General features: G+C 41.6%; 1 protein-coding gene across 2 annotated transcripts in view; it reads left to right on the plus strand.

Moving 5' to 3' along the window:
* Positions 1-14,439, plus strand: part of ASB4 (ankyrin repeat and SOCS box containing 4) — an 85,041-nt gene extending 70,602 nt beyond the window's left edge. The window contains exons 5-6 of one of the 2 annotated variants that reach the window (XR_008717579.1): positions 6,341-6,454; positions 7,629-7,644. Coding sequence is in view for 1 of the 2 variants with exons in the window: in XM_055589764.1 (XP_055445739.1) it covers positions 6,341-6,454; positions 7,629-7,817 (303 nt within the window). In the remaining variant the exon portion in view is untranslated. Of the gene's footprint in view, positions 1-6,340; positions 6,455-7,628 lie in introns of both variants that reach the window. The other variant, XM_055589764.1, reaches the window with a different exon arrangement.
* Positions 14,440-15,259: the final 820 nt, after the last annotated feature.

Below are 15,259 nucleotides of genomic sequence, written 5' to 3' on the forward strand. Positions count from 1 at the left end.
AAGGCAATGGTACCCCACTCCAGTACTCTTGCCTGGAAAATCCCATGGATGGAGGAGCCTGGTAGGCTGCAGTCCATGGGGTCGCTAGGAGTCAGACACGACTGAGCGACATCACTTTGACTTTTCACTTTCATGCATTGGAGAAGGAAATGGCAACTCACTCCAGTGTTCTTGCCTGGAGAATCCCAGGGACGGAGGAGCCTGGTGTGCTGCCGTCTATGGGGTCGCACAGAGTTGGACATGACTGAAGTGACTTAGCAGCAGCAGCAGCAACAGGCTCAGTGTAACTGAGCCTGACCAGCACATTCTGTGGTGATTCACAAATCTCCTCCTCCATCTTGACCTTCTCATTAGGGTATCTATTCATGCACATTTTATTTATTTATTTATTTTTTTATGCACATTTTAAACCAACCTAGGACGTAACACAGGACATACCTTCTGTTCATTGTCTGACCATCCTCAGATTAGAATGCCCTTCCCGTTTCCTCATTTCCATGGATGGTACCCTATTTGTGCTTGATCTCGGGTTTCAAAGCTGCATTCTATACTCTCTGTATCTGATGAGTCATTAAACCCTACTTGTTCTTTCTCGCAGCCTCAGTTACCCTTCCTGCTCATGACTAACAGGGAAGCTGGCTGACGAGCCATCTGGTGCACTCCCATGCCTTGATAGCCTTGTTTTTCCCTTTGTGGTCATGGTGCTCAGGAGACACTGATGATCTTTTAACTAATAAGTTAGTCTTTTATTATTTACTGGCATGCATTGCTTTTGAACTCTTTGAAATATCTATGTCTTTTTCTCTTCAACTAGGCTGCAAGCTCCTTGAGGACGAAAGCAGGATATGAACTCAGAATTACTGTCACAGTGCTTAACCCAGTGCTCAATAAAGGCTTCCCCATGGGATGAATTGATTGAATATAACCCTTTCTTATTAAGAGTATGTTTTTTGTTGTTGCTTGTTTTAGCCACTAAGTCACATGTGACCCTTTTACAACCCCAAGGACTGTAGCCTGCCTGGCTCCTTTGTCCATGGAATTCTCCAGGCAAGAATACTGGAGGGGGTTGCCATTTCCTTTTCTAGGAATATGTAGTTTTCTAGATATCATAGCTAGATGTAAATATGTAGCTTCCTAATGCCTGTTAGGTCGGTCCCAAGCTCTTCAAGCCGACCTTCTAGTTATACTGTCAGCTGGCCCCATCTTACCTGCTCTTAACTTTATCTTCCTGAAATGGGCCCTTCAGTCAGGTGACCTTGGCACACACACACATAACTGGGTATTAAAATGACCATCCTTCCATCTTAGTTTTCTCTGAAGTCCCAAGACTTTGGGTACTTACCACCTCACACAGAAAAATGCAATGCTACACCACCTAAGAAGGACTTGTAAAGGAGGTGGGAAAAACCAGTTTTGTGACTTTTGCCCAATAACAATAGCTGGAGGTTCAGAAGGACCAGGAAATTAGGAAGAAAATTTCCTTCAAAAAGTTAATTAAGTGCAGAGCCATGCCCACTTTCTAATGGTAGGCATACTGGTTTATCATAAAGGGTAAAACTCGGGAATAGACAATTAGAGGTGATACGTCGGGCAAGGCATGGGGAGGGTGCACAGAGCTTTCATGCCCTTTTGGAGCACGTCACCCTCCAAGCACTTTGATGTGCTCACCCACCTAGAAGCTGCCTGAAACACCATCTTTTAGGGAGTTTCATTAGGTGTGACTGATGAAATCATTGGCCACTGGTGGTTGAACTCAATCTCCAGCCCCTCTGTCTTTCCCTGGTGGTAGAAAGCAAGGTGTGTAAAAGTTTCAAGCCTCTAATCAAGGATTGGTCTTTCCAGTAACCAGTCTACATCTCGAAGCTCTCTCAGTTCAGTTCAGTTCAGTAGCTCAGTCATGTCCTGCTCTTTGCGACCCCATGAACTGCAGCATGCCAGGCCTCCCTGTCCATCACCAACTCCTAGAGTTTACCCAAACTCATGTCCATTGAGTCGGTGATGCCATCCAACCTTCTCATCCTGTCGTCCCCTTCTCCTCCTGCCTTCAATCTTTCCCATCATCAGGGTCTTTTCAAATGAGTCAGTTCTTTGCATGAGGTGGCCAAAGTATTGGAGTTTCAGCTTCAGCATCAGTCCTTCCAATGAATATTCAGGACTGATCTCCTTTAGGATGGACTGGTTGGATCTCCTTGCAGTCCAAGGGACTCTCAAGAGTCTTCTCCAACACCACAGTTTAAAAGCATCAATTCTTCAGTGCTCAGCTTTCTTTATAGTCCAACTCTCACATCCATACATGACTACTGGAAAAATCAAGGTTTGACTAGATGGGCCTTTGTTGGTAAAGTAATGTCTCTGCTTTTTAATATGCTGTCCAGGTTGGTCATAACTTTCCTTCCAAGGGGTAAGCATCTTTTAATTTCATGGCTGCAGTCACCATCTGCAATAATTTTGGAGCCCCCCAAAATAAAGCCTATTGTCATTTCCATTGTTTCCCCATTACCATGAAGTGATGGGACCAGCTGCCATGATCTTAGTTGTCTGAATGTTGAGCTTTAAGCCAACTTTTTCACTCTCCTCTTTCACTTTCATCAAGAGGCTTTTTAGTTCCTCTTCACTTTCTGCCACAAGGGTGGTGTCATCTGCATATCTGAGGTTGTTGATATTTCTCCCGGCAATCTTGATTCCAGCTTGTGCTTCTTCCAGCCCAGCGTTTATTATGATGTACTCTGCATATAAGTTAAATAAGCAGGGTGACAATATAGAGCCTTGATGTACTCCTTTCCCGATTTGGATCCAGTCTGCTGTTCCATGTCCAGTTCTATCTGTTGCTTCCTGATCTGCATACAGATTTCTCAAGAGGCAGGTCAGGTGTTCTGGTATTCCCATCTCTTTAAAAATTTAAGAATTCTTAAATTCTTTCTAGGAGCCCCATTAAGAGTTACTTCATTAGCATAATTGAATGATGTAAAGGAGCTCCATTAAGGAGCTCTGTGTGTTAGGAACCAGAGCAAAGATCAAGTATGTATTTCTTGTTATCCCACATCCACTGCAGCTTGAAATAAGCCTAGACTATGGGAGAGGAGAAACTTCTGAATAAAATTTAGAGTTTCAGTTATTAAAGTAAAATCAACATTTTTATTACTGAAATGACATTTTTCTCCTGTCTAGAAAAAGGTAGACACAGGTGTGAGTCCTGCCCAGGGTGTCATGTCAGAAATGGAGAAGGGTTCTAGGCAGTGAGTTAGTGTGAGCAAGACAAGGGGAAATATTAAAGTGGTGTTTTCTTTATACCCTTTGAAGCGAGTCTGTTTCAACACAAATGTTATGTTTGCTGATGCTACATGTGTAGACGGGTCTCTAAGGGCATGCAGGCAGGCTTGACTGCATACACACACATACACACCCCTTTCTACCATTTAGGTTCTACTGTTGCACTCGTCTCCTCCAAGAAGTCTTTTCTGGTTAGCCCAAATCACACAGCTCTCCTTCTTGGAATTCCTATAATTCCTGTTTTTCAAACCTAACACTTACATATATGAACCAACCATACATCTTCACTGATCTTTCCTTGTTTCATTTATGTGTTTTGCTTCTCATTCTTATAGTAAGCCTCTCACCAGAAACCAGTATATTTTACTCCTGGAATATGTCTTCTATATCCCTCCATTGTCACTTAATAAAGGCTGCATGATTGATTCGTCAGATGTGTCCAGATTTCATGGTGACATCAGAGGTTGGTTAAATATTCAGTTTAGTCCAAGATCAGATCAGATCAGATCAGTCCCTCAGTCGTGTCCGACTCTTTGTGACCCCATGAATCGCAGCACGCCAGGCCTCCCTGTCCATCACCAACTCCCGGAGTTCACTCAGACTCACATCCATCAAGTCAGTGATGCCATCCAGCCATCTCATCCTCTGTCGTCCCCTTCTCCTCCTGCCCCCAACCTTTCCCAGCATCAGAGTCTTTTCCAATGAGTCAACTCTTCACATGAGGTGGCCAAAGTACTGGAGTTTCAGCTTTAGCATCATTCCTTCCAAAGAAATCCCAGGACTGATCTCCTTCAGAATGGATTGGTTGGATCTCCTTGCAGTCCAAGGGACTCTCAAGAGTCTTCTCCAACACCACAGTTCAAAAACATCAATTCTTTGGCGCTCAGCCTTCTTCACAGTCCAACTCTCACATCCATACATGACCACAGGAAAACCCATAGCCTTGACTAGACGAAACTTTGTTGGCAAAGTTATGTCTCTGCTTTTGAATATGCTATATAGGTTGGTCATAACTTTCCTTCCAAGGACTAAGCGTCTTTTAATTTCATGGCTGCAATCACCATCTGTAGTGATTTTGGAGCCCAGAAAAATAAAGTCTGACACTGTTTCCACTGTTTCCCCATCTATTTCCCCTGAAGTGGTGGGACCGGATGCCATGATCTTCGTTTTCTGAATGTTGAGCTTTAAGCCAACTTTTTCACTCTCCACTTTCATTTTCATCAAGAGGCTTTTTAGTTCCTCTTCACTTTCTGCCACAAGGGTGGTGTCATCTGCATATCTGAGGTTATTGATATTTCTCCCGGCAATCTTGATTCCAGCTTGTGTTTCTTCCAGTCCAGCGTTTCTCATGGTGTACTCTGCATATAAGCTAAATAAACAGGGTGACAATATACAGCCTTGACGAACTCCTTTTCCTATTTGGAACCAGTCTGTTGTTCCATGCCCAGTTCTAACTGTTGCTTCCTGACCTGCATACAAATTTCTCAAGAGGCAGATCAGGTGCTCTGGTATTCCCATCTCTTGAAGAATTCTCCACAGTTTATTGTGATCCACACAGTCAAAGGCTTCGGCATAGTCAATAAAGCAGAAATAGATGTTTTTCTGGAACTCTCTTGCTTTTTCTATGAGCCAGCAGATGTTGGCAATTTGATCTCTGGTTCCTCTGCCTTTTCTAAAACCAGCTTGAACATCAGGAAGTTCACAGTTCACATATTGCTGAAGCCTGGCTTGGAGAATTTTGAGCATTACTTTACTAGCGTGTGAGATGAGTGCAATTGTGCGGTAGTTTGAGCATTCTTTGGCATTGCCTTTCTTCGGGAGTGGAATGAAAACTGACCTTTTCCAGTCCTGTGGCCACTGGTGAGTTTTCCAAATTTCCTGGCATATTGAGTGCAGCACTTTCACAGCATCATCTTTCAGGATTTGGAATAGCTCAACTGGAATTCCATCACCTCCACTAGCTTTGTTCGTAGTGATGCTTTCTAAGGCCCACTTGACTTCATATTCCAGGATGTCTGGCTCTAGGTCAGTGATCACACCATCGTGATTATCTGGGTCGTGAAGATCTTTTTTGTACAGTTCTTCTGTGTATTCTTGCCATCTCTTCTTAATATCTTCTGCTTCTGTTAGGTCCATACCATTTCTGTCCTTTATCGAGCTCATCTTCGCATGAAATGTTCCTTTGGTATCTCTGATTTTCTTGAGGAGATCCCTAGTCTTTCCCATTCTGTTGTTTTCCTCTATTTCTTTGCATTGATCGCTGAAGAAGGCTTTCTTATCTCTTCTTGCTATTCTTTGGAACTCTGCATTCAGATGTTTATATCTTTCCTTTTCTCCTTTGCTTTCACTTCTCTTCTTTTCACAGCTAAAACCTAAAGCTCAATCTTCCTGTCTCCTGGTGGAAATGCTGGCTCCTTGGACTCAGCTGTTTTTGGTGGTGGTGGTGGTGGTGGTGGTGGTTGCCCAATGAACTGTTGAACAGAGCATGCTAATGAAAGAGCTAATCTTCATTCAGTCTTTCATTTATTGCTGATGAAGGTGAAAACAGCAGTGAGTGTAGTTTGGAATATAACACAGGTCCTCTTTAGGCGTTGCGCTGGGAAGATGCCTTTGATCAACATTCGCGCTGCTCTATAGTTTGCGTTACTTCATAGTCACCAGTAGGCTTAAGTTCTTGGTTTATGAATATTCAGCTTTTTGCTAATAAAACTTTCTATAGAACTAGAAGAGTTTCCCAGACCTCTGGAAGTATATTTTGAGATCAGCCTCTCTCAAAATTGCTTCAGTTACGGGCAGGGCATGCATTTCATCAGACTTCCATCTTGTTTGTTAGCAACCTCTTTTTTACTTTGTCCCAAATGATGAAGGAAATAAGTCTTATGTTTTTGATCCTCCCATCTACCACAGGAGCTGGCAGTGTGTCTGAATACTCAAAAGCTTGAGACTTTGTCAGAGCATTTCAGGGCTAAAAGGAGGCTTATAGGTCCATGAAGCCTTGATGTCTCTGTGAGTGGAATGGATGAGTCATATATGTGCACTGAACAAATAAAACTCTACGGTGTCTCCGTAGGTGATACAGGCCTGCCATTCATATCCCAAAGCAATTGAAGTTGTTGTGAACGCCTATGAACACATCAAGTGGAACGTGAAGTGGAAAAGAGCCATCCCTGATGATGACTTGGAGGTAAAGCATCCATTCACTTCCTCTGGTTTTTCACTCCCCAGGACTTCCAGAACACAATGGAAGTACAGGAAATTCTAATTTAAAAAAAAAAAAAAGGGTTTTGAGAATGCTTTAAGAATTTGAGAATGCCACTCCAATATGAGACAAAGGATTATAAAATGCAGGTGTGAGCATAGATAAATAAATAGGTATGTAACACTTGGGAGCATCTTGGGAATTTCTCCATTAAGGGGCAAGTTGAACAATTGTATAAAGTTGACAGTTTTACTTTCTTCCCCATCAATTTAGATGAATTTAACAACAACAACATCATTTGGGATTGCTCATATAGCATTTTTACCAGAAGATTAAACTGTTTTGTATAGATTATGTCGCTGACTTTAATAAATTTCTTTGTATAGATTATTTTCATTCACTTTTAAATATCCTAAAGTCTTTAGTAAGCAGGTAACAGAGTATTAAAAATGGTGGGACTTCCCTGGCAGTCCAGTGGTTAAAAGTCCATCTACCAATGCAAGAGATGTGGGTTCCATCCCTGGTCTGGGATGGATCCCTGAGATCCTACATGCTGCAGGACCACTAAGCCTGTGCCCTGCAACTACTGAGCCCCAGCTCCAGAGCCCTCAAGCCAAACCTATTGAACCGTGACTAGAGAAAGCCCACATGCCACAAAGAAGACCCAATGCAGCCATCAATAAACAAAGAGATAGATAGATGGATAAAATTGTGGTAAAAATGTGTATAACATAAGATTAAAAAAAAAAACTTTGTGATGACTCATGCAGAAAGCTTTGCAAAGCTGCGTCCTCATGCCACACATGGACTTCGCTGCCTTTGGAACCAGCTATTTCATTAGCCTTCTGTTCTTGGCTTTAGCCACCACATCTGTCCCCAACATGGGAGAGGTGTTGGCCACAGAGTGCAGAGCTCACTGGGCTTAGAGGCCAATGGCTGAAATGCAATGTTATTCTGCTACTTATTAGCTGCCTGTAGCTTTGAAAAGTTGCTTAACCTGTCTTAGCTTTATTATTCATGTTTAATTTTGCCTCACCATCAGAGACTGTGGAAAGCTGCCATTAGGTATAAAGTAGGGACTAAACACATCACTGTTGATTTCTATTGATGTAAACGGTGAGGCTTTTCTGACTTTAACATGTCTTGCCTTCCTTTTCAGAGACACTGGGATTTTTACCACTCTCTCTTCACCGTGTGCAGTAACTCTCCAAGGACTCTCATGCATTTATCAAGATGCGCCATTCGAAGAACGTTACACAGCAGATGTCACAGAGTAATTCCTTTGCTTTCCCTCCCATTGTCATTGAAAAAGTACTTGCTTTTAGAGCCGGAGGGAATCATTTATTAAGCCTTATGAGGCAGAAGTTCCCAATCCTAGATCTTTAAGTGGACTCGCTGGGTAGACACAGTTTGCATAAATAAAATGGTACTTGGGTTGATTATAACACCTCAGGGATGTCAAAACACTTTGCAAACACTGTGTCATTAATCCTAGGGTATCATGGTGAGGGGAAATAAACAAGAGGTAAAGTGAAGGTATTCTCAAAAATAAGAGCAGATTCAGAAGGTACTGACGTAACAATAATAATGTGTACAGTGCACTTACTTGGTACCTGCTATAATGTTGTAAAAATTTTCGTATTATCTCATTTGAGAGGGGACCCAGGTTTTCTTACAACCAATCTCATTTTCTCTCCCTTATCAGTAATAAGTTTACATCACCCTTCAGTTGCCAACAAGCAAGGCTCTGTGATAGGCCTCTTAATCTTTGTGTCCTCCACCCTCTCCCACTTAGCAGAAATTACTGTTGCTAGTTTTGCCAACCCCTTTCCCCATACCGAGCTCCTCAACTTACTTTCAGTGAAGAAAGCGTGAGCAGAGTCAAAACAAGGGGATCTTAGAAGCAAATTAGAAGTGAAAAACAAAGACGTATCCACTTGAAAGTCAAAATATTCATGTTAATGCACTGTCACTGAGCCAAAGACCGGAGATGCAAAGGTGAATCCGAAGCAAGGACTCCAGCCTTCCAGGACGTCGTCATTTAGCAGAGGATCCAGACATTTCAGCTGGGAGCTGCAGTGGCAGGTGTTGGGGGCAGGAGCACAGATGCAGGTTCATTCTCGGTGCTCGCCTTTCAAAGTCATGCTTCTGATATGAAGTGTGGTTTTCTTTGAAGCCTGACGATAAAGAGTGAAGGGATAGTGTGAAGCAGAGGGGATCTCTGGCTGCTGTGAGTGTGCATGGAAAAGGACTCACCTTCAGTTTCCTGGCACGTCTAGATATTTCTATTTTCGTTATCATTTGCTGCCTTGTACTGTCCCAGGTTCCTTGGGGAAAATATTGCATACTCGATGGCTCCCATGTATGTGACAAAGAAGTTTTAGAAAATGTGTGTGAGGAAATGTATGAAAGGACTTAGTTTGGTTACTTCAGTCTTTTCATGTAAGAGAATGACATTTCAGAGCATTTTAGCTAGAAGATGAGAATTTTGCTGGTGATGGCTGGGTGCAGAAAGCACATAGAAACACTTTGAAAATAGTAGGAGCTTGAGAAACTTGGAAAGGCTAGTGTGTCAATCAGGTTTGTTAACAGTTTGCAGAAAGAGGAATGTAGATGGCTAGCCTTTGGACTTCATGGTTTATGAGGCCACTTTTCACTGCACGTATTTGTTCTTGCTAGTCACTTTTAGATATGCTCAGAGGCTTTCAGCATTATGTTTTAGAGCTTAGATCAGAAGTAATTAAGCACAAATAAACCTATTTGCCAGTTGTGAGCAGGGTTTTTTTTCCCAGGGCTGGGGCATATGTACATGTGTATGTTTCTCCATCTTGTTCAAGGTTACAGGCTTGAGTTTTGAGTAGAGATGAAGTCAAATATTCCACTAGCCTGCCACCTAGACGGTGCTTCACATCTTGGGATTTGCATCCTCCTGGTGCTGTGTAGGAAAAATAATGTAGATGCAATAATCTTTCTAAAGTATCAGTTCTACTCAGATATTTTGGGAGGAATATTTTGTACGAAAATGAGATCTGTATTATGGAATAGAATACTGTATATGTGTGAACTAGTCATATAAAACATGATCCTTGAAAAGAACAAACAGTTTACATGCAGCAAGTGGTGTAGAACACATTCTAGAATGCCAGGTGGAGCTGTTGCCCACCCCCCACCCAGTTTCAGGAGTATTCTGGAGAAATATTTGTGATGCTGACTTAAGCGGTAATGCTGAGGCTGAGGACGAAAGGAGAGAGGATGTTCCCTGCCTGGGGAAATAACGTTTCTCCAGCTGCCTGCTGTGCTTAGACGGTCTGTGTTAATCTGGTGTATGATACAGAACAACTTGTTTTGGATGGTTTATTTGTAGATTTAAAATTGTTTCTCCTCACCTTTGAACCTTCATTTAGAGGACTTAAATAAAGCTCTTCCCTTTCCTTTCATCTTTGTGAGTTATCTGTTGATAAGACTTTTTCTTATCGGACTCCTCTGCAGTTAGACTAAAGAACTCTACATGATTCATTGCTTTCTTCCACACTGAGAAAAAAGAGAGAATGAGAAGATATACCTGTAAATAAATAATATTTTCAAAAGAAAGTAAAGGGTAAACAAATAAAAAATGGGTGATTGCTTTGAGAACAAAAAAAAGTGTTTTAACGATAATAAAGAAATTGTGCTGAAGCGTAGTCCTCTGTCACCCTCTGTCCTCTTGGGTTTCTGATTTCTTTTCATTCTCATCATTCAAGCAACCATGAGCAGGAGCAACAAAGGAAATTATATCCTCATGATATAATTGAAAAAGAATCTTTCACATGAAAGAGAGTCTTTGAGATGAGGGAAAAACCACCCTTTCTGTTTTCTCCCTTCTTAGGAGCCAGACACACAGGTTCTGTTTTTAACTTACCTGGTGTTACACCGTCACTGTCTTCCATCCCAAACCCAGTGGTTTCCAATAAAAAATACGGCAGTCAAAAGCCGACTCTAAGGATGAAAAAAGTAACAAACCGTTTGCAGTGGCTTATCAATACTGGAAAAAAAAAACAGCTGAGCCTTATATTTTTGTTACTCAGCTGATTGATTGTTTTCAACTACACACTTTCAAAACTTTTTAGAAAAATCCAATGATCTATTTTTTTTGAAACGTAGACACCAGATCTAATAGATGGAAGGAATTCATTGTCATTTTCTTTGGGGTATGAACAGAGGCACTACAGTGAAGTGTTAGAAGTTTTGGCTCTGGTGCCTTCTAAGTTTTCATCCTGACTCTCAGCCTAATTTGACCTGTTATCTGGGGGAAATGACATGCTTGCTCCATGCCTTAGTTTCCTCATTTCTAAAGATGCAAATGGTAGTGGCGCCTACCTCATAAAACTTTTATATGATCACTTTGAAGTGCAGGGAAGGAAAAGTTTTACTTGACCCTCTTAGGGTCCCTGACTGGGTCTTGAAAATTAAACTGACAAAGACAGATTAACAGGAGGAAAGCGCATACATTTAATATGTTGCACATGACATGGAAGCCTTTATAAGGAAATGAAGACCCTGAAGAAACAGCCTTGAGTGTTTTCATGCTAGGTTTGATGGTAAGTGGGTAGTTGTGTAGAAATATGATAGATTAAGGACTATGAGGTCAGTGTGGTAAACTAGGGGAAGCCTGGGAATCCTAACTATTCATTAGGATTCTTCTGTTTTAATTAATTTTTGCTTTACTATGCTGTGTTAGTTTCTATTGTACAGCAGAGTGAATCAGCCGTACGTATACACATGTCCCCTTCTTTTTGGACTTGCTCACCATTCAGGTTGCTACAGTGCATTAAGTAGAGCTCTCTGAGCTATACAACAGGTTCTCCTTAGTTACCTATTTTATACATAGCATCAATAGTATGTATGTGTCGATTGCTATCTCCCAATTTCTCCCACCACCGCTTTTCCCCCTTGGTATCCATGTATTTGTTCTCTATGTCTGTGTCTCTCTTTTTGCTTTACAAATAAGATCATCTGTTCCATTTTTCTATGTACATTAATGTACGATATCTGGTTTTGTCTTTCTGACTTACTTCCCTCTGTATGACAGTCTCTAGGTCCATCCATGTCTCTGCAAATGACCCAGTTTCATTCCCTTTTTATGGCTGAGCAGTATTGCATCATTACGAGTCTTCTTGATGACCCTTTGTCTTAGAAGATAAGGGTGCTCCTTTCCTCCAGATTTAGGGAGAACACCTCCTGAAGGAGGGTTTTATGACCTATTTCAGGGAAGAAGGGGCAGGGATGGTCAGCATGATCTGCCTGTTTTTGCCGTTTCCTTGAACTCCTTCAGTCTAAAACAGTCACTATGCCAAGGTGCCACATATGGGAATGGTGTGTCTAACCCATCAGAGGGTTAAATCTTTAGTCCATTAAAGAACACAGAGCAGGGTATGGCATTCAGTAAGGACTTTAATATTATTGTTGTCCTTGTTACTGTCATATTCATTATCATTTAGGGAGAGCTACCTACCACTGAGTAACACTTTAATCGAGTGAAGCTGCAGCTGAAGGTGACATGTGCTAGATTTCTGTTCACTTCTGGAACTGCTTGTTGAGCTTCTTCTATGTACCAGGCACTTTGCTGGCAGCTGGGAATCAACAGACGAGCAGACAAACCAGGTCCCTGACCTTCTTGGGGTTTTTTGAGTTGGGGGCCAGAGATGGAAATGACACTGATGTGGAGGATTAGCAAACAGGCAAACTGATTAATTTGTGAAATTTTGCCCTTTTTTAAAGTGAGTTTATCAAGGATGCAATGACTCCTTTTGCCATTTCCTGAAGGCTGCGGAATCACTTTATCATGTGGATAAAGAGTGTCAAGCAGCTGTTTCCATCTTCACTGAGGGAAGAGGAGGAAGTTATCTTGCTAACAGGAGGAGTATAGATTGGCAATTCAGATTCCCAGCAGTGAGGGTTACTGCACATCAGAGTGAATGCACAGGAAGGCTTGGAGGATTTAATTTAAGTATTCTTTCACTTTCAAGGGTTTATTCAGTACTAATACATGTATGGTTCTGTGCAAAATATGGACAGAAGAAGGGAGTGTTGATACCAAATTCCTGCAAGGTTCACTTTCAGTAGCTCAAGGTTTTGTGTGTTTTTTTGGTCTATTTGTTTGTGTTTTTACTGAGTGGTAAGAATAAAAGGTATACAGTGGGTTTTTTAAAGTTAGATGCTATCTAACGGAGCTGTTTTTCTGTCAACCTGCCATAAAATGGTTGATTAGAAATGATTTTCAAAACCTGTATTTCAGTGGCAAATTGCCTTCCTCCTATATTTGGGCTTCCCTGGTGGCTCAGAGGGTAAAGCGTCTGCCCGCAATGCGGGAAACCCGGGTTCGATTCCTGGGTCGGGAAGATCCCCTGGAGAAGGACATGGCAACCCCACTCCAGTATTCCTACCTGGAGAATCCCATGGACGGAGGAGCCTGGTGGGCTCTATATATAGTCCATGGGGTCACAGAGAGTCGGACACGACTGAGAGACTTTACTTTATGTTTGGTTACACTTGTCACCAATGAGAAGCATTGTGTGAAATATGAAGAAACAACCTCCAAGAAGCAGTTGATTCTTTTCTCTTTTTTTTCTTTTTCTTTTTTTCTTTTTTAATTTTAGCGACACTGAGTTGATTAGGTGTGCTGAAATTTCTTATTTAGTAATAGGTTTTCTCAGATAGAGGTATGCCTCAATGATATTGTATAACAACTATGCAAATATATGCTAATCCAGCCAAGGAAATAAAATAATGATGCTACCTTGTACTTCTTAAATTAAAGACACCAGTGGATTCGCTCTTAGCACTTAATCAAGCGTGGAAGATTTGACAAAGCAGAACTGTCCTTATGTGGTGTTTTGGGTGGCTTTGAAGTAGAAGTTAGGAGCAGAGGTCTTCTCAAGCTCCCAGTGCCCATCATTGCCCAGAGTCACAAGGGAAGATATTTACTCACGGCCCCATATCAGATTTCAGGGAACCTGAAAGTCTCTGATTGAGAAGAGGTGGAAATTAATGGAGATTATAGTCAATTTAATTTAGGAAGCAAGACAAATAAACTCAGCTGCCTTTCAGAACACAAATTCTCTCTTTCCCCTGTTCAGGGTCCAGCAGGATGACTTTAATGGGCTGCATCAGCCAGTCTCCTTCCCCCTGTCTTCTTGGTGGTTTCACTCAATGGGAAAACCATCAGGAGGCTGACGAGCAGGAGGAGATGGAGATGGGGACACTTCCTGGCTCCTTCCCTGTTGGGCCTTCTCTTGATGGTGGATGAATTCCTTCCTCAAGGCCACAGTTCGTGTGATGAGCCCTTCTCCTAAGCTACTATTGTCCTGGATGAAATTCTCTTCAGTCACCCTTGAGTGTGCAGTTCATTTCTTGTTGGGATTTTGGCAAATGCATAAACCACGCATAAGACCGTGATAAGTCAGTGAGGTGTCCGGGGTGGTCCAGACGGTAGGTGCTGTCGGTGTTGGGGGAAGAGAGGGGTTACTGGGGACCAGTGGTCAGGTCAGTGGTCTTGAGCTGTGACCTGAAGAAAGGGAGGGTTGGGTAATAATTTGAGTAAAAATAGGGCAGTGGAAGGGGTGGAGCTTAAGGTGAGTAGCCTCGGTGAAGCCATAGAACTGTAACATACAGTGAGCATTTACTATCAATTAGACAAGCTTGGTGCAAGTAAAAAATGAACATTTGTTGTAGAGAGTGGAGAGTGAGGTTGGCAGGGCTGGGTGGGATCAAGTCAGGAGATATCTTTAACCATGTGGAAGCACCGTGGGAAATCAATGGAATATGATTATTATCATAATTATTCTTTTCCACCCCTATAGCTTTAACAGTAATAATAATTATGATACAACTACATAACATATATTTTATGATTTTCAGAGCATCTTCATGATGCTTAATAAATATAACTGCCTTTACCATTACCTTCAACTCTTCTTCCATGACAAAAAAATTTACAATTCTGAAGATTTAGCTGTGAAGAAAAATAGCAAGCATGAGATTAATAAACTCTTTTCTTCCCATGTAAAACACTCCAATCAAATGGAATACTTTACTGGAGCAGAAAGGAATGATAGCCTTGCATTTTTTTAAATATCAAAAAGCTAAAGAATTTTTTAAATTGGGAAGTGTTTTTAAAAAAGGGAAACCTTTCTTCCAGTGCAAAAGAGGATAAAGGGAACAGACACAAAATTGGGAGTTTGAGCACTGTTTATAATTCTTGCCACAGCAGTGTTCAACTGGTAAATTGTTTACAGAAGCACTGGCATAATTACAGCCCTTCAGGAACCCCAGAACTCCCAGTACTGCTGAAGTCAAAGGAACAACGAAAGGCTTCTTCATAAGGTGATCCATCAGGGAGCGCTCAGGTAGCACTGACTTGTTTCTAAGTAACTTTGACTGATTCTACGATAAAGATACATACAAAGAAACTGCAAAGCTTTGTTCCCATGCATTAGCAAAACAGGGTGACATGGGAGGAAAAATCTGAATTTTGGAATCCAGTAGTTGAGTTTTAATCTTGACTGTGCTACTTAATATCTGTGTGAACTTGGGCTAGTTTCTTAACCCATGGGTCAATTTCTTTATTTGATTAACTAGTGATTAACTATCTGATTTGGGAACTGAATGAAATGATACATGTAAAGCATCTTAAGTGTCTGGTGTTCAGTTGAACCCTAATTAATGTTCAGATGGTGCATGAGTCTACTTAGTGGGAGGCATTATCTAGAATATACCTGAGAACATGTAGAGCTTCTAAGACATGCGTGGCAT

The sequence above is a fragment of the Bubalus kerabau genome, chromosome 8 (assembly GCF_029407905.1).
Source record: "Bubalus kerabau isolate K-KA32 ecotype Philippines breed swamp buffalo chromosome 8, PCC_UOA_SB_1v2, whole genome shotgun sequence".
Classification (NCBI taxonomy): Eukaryota; Metazoa; Chordata; class Mammalia; order Artiodactyla; family Bovidae; genus Bubalus; species Bubalus kerabau.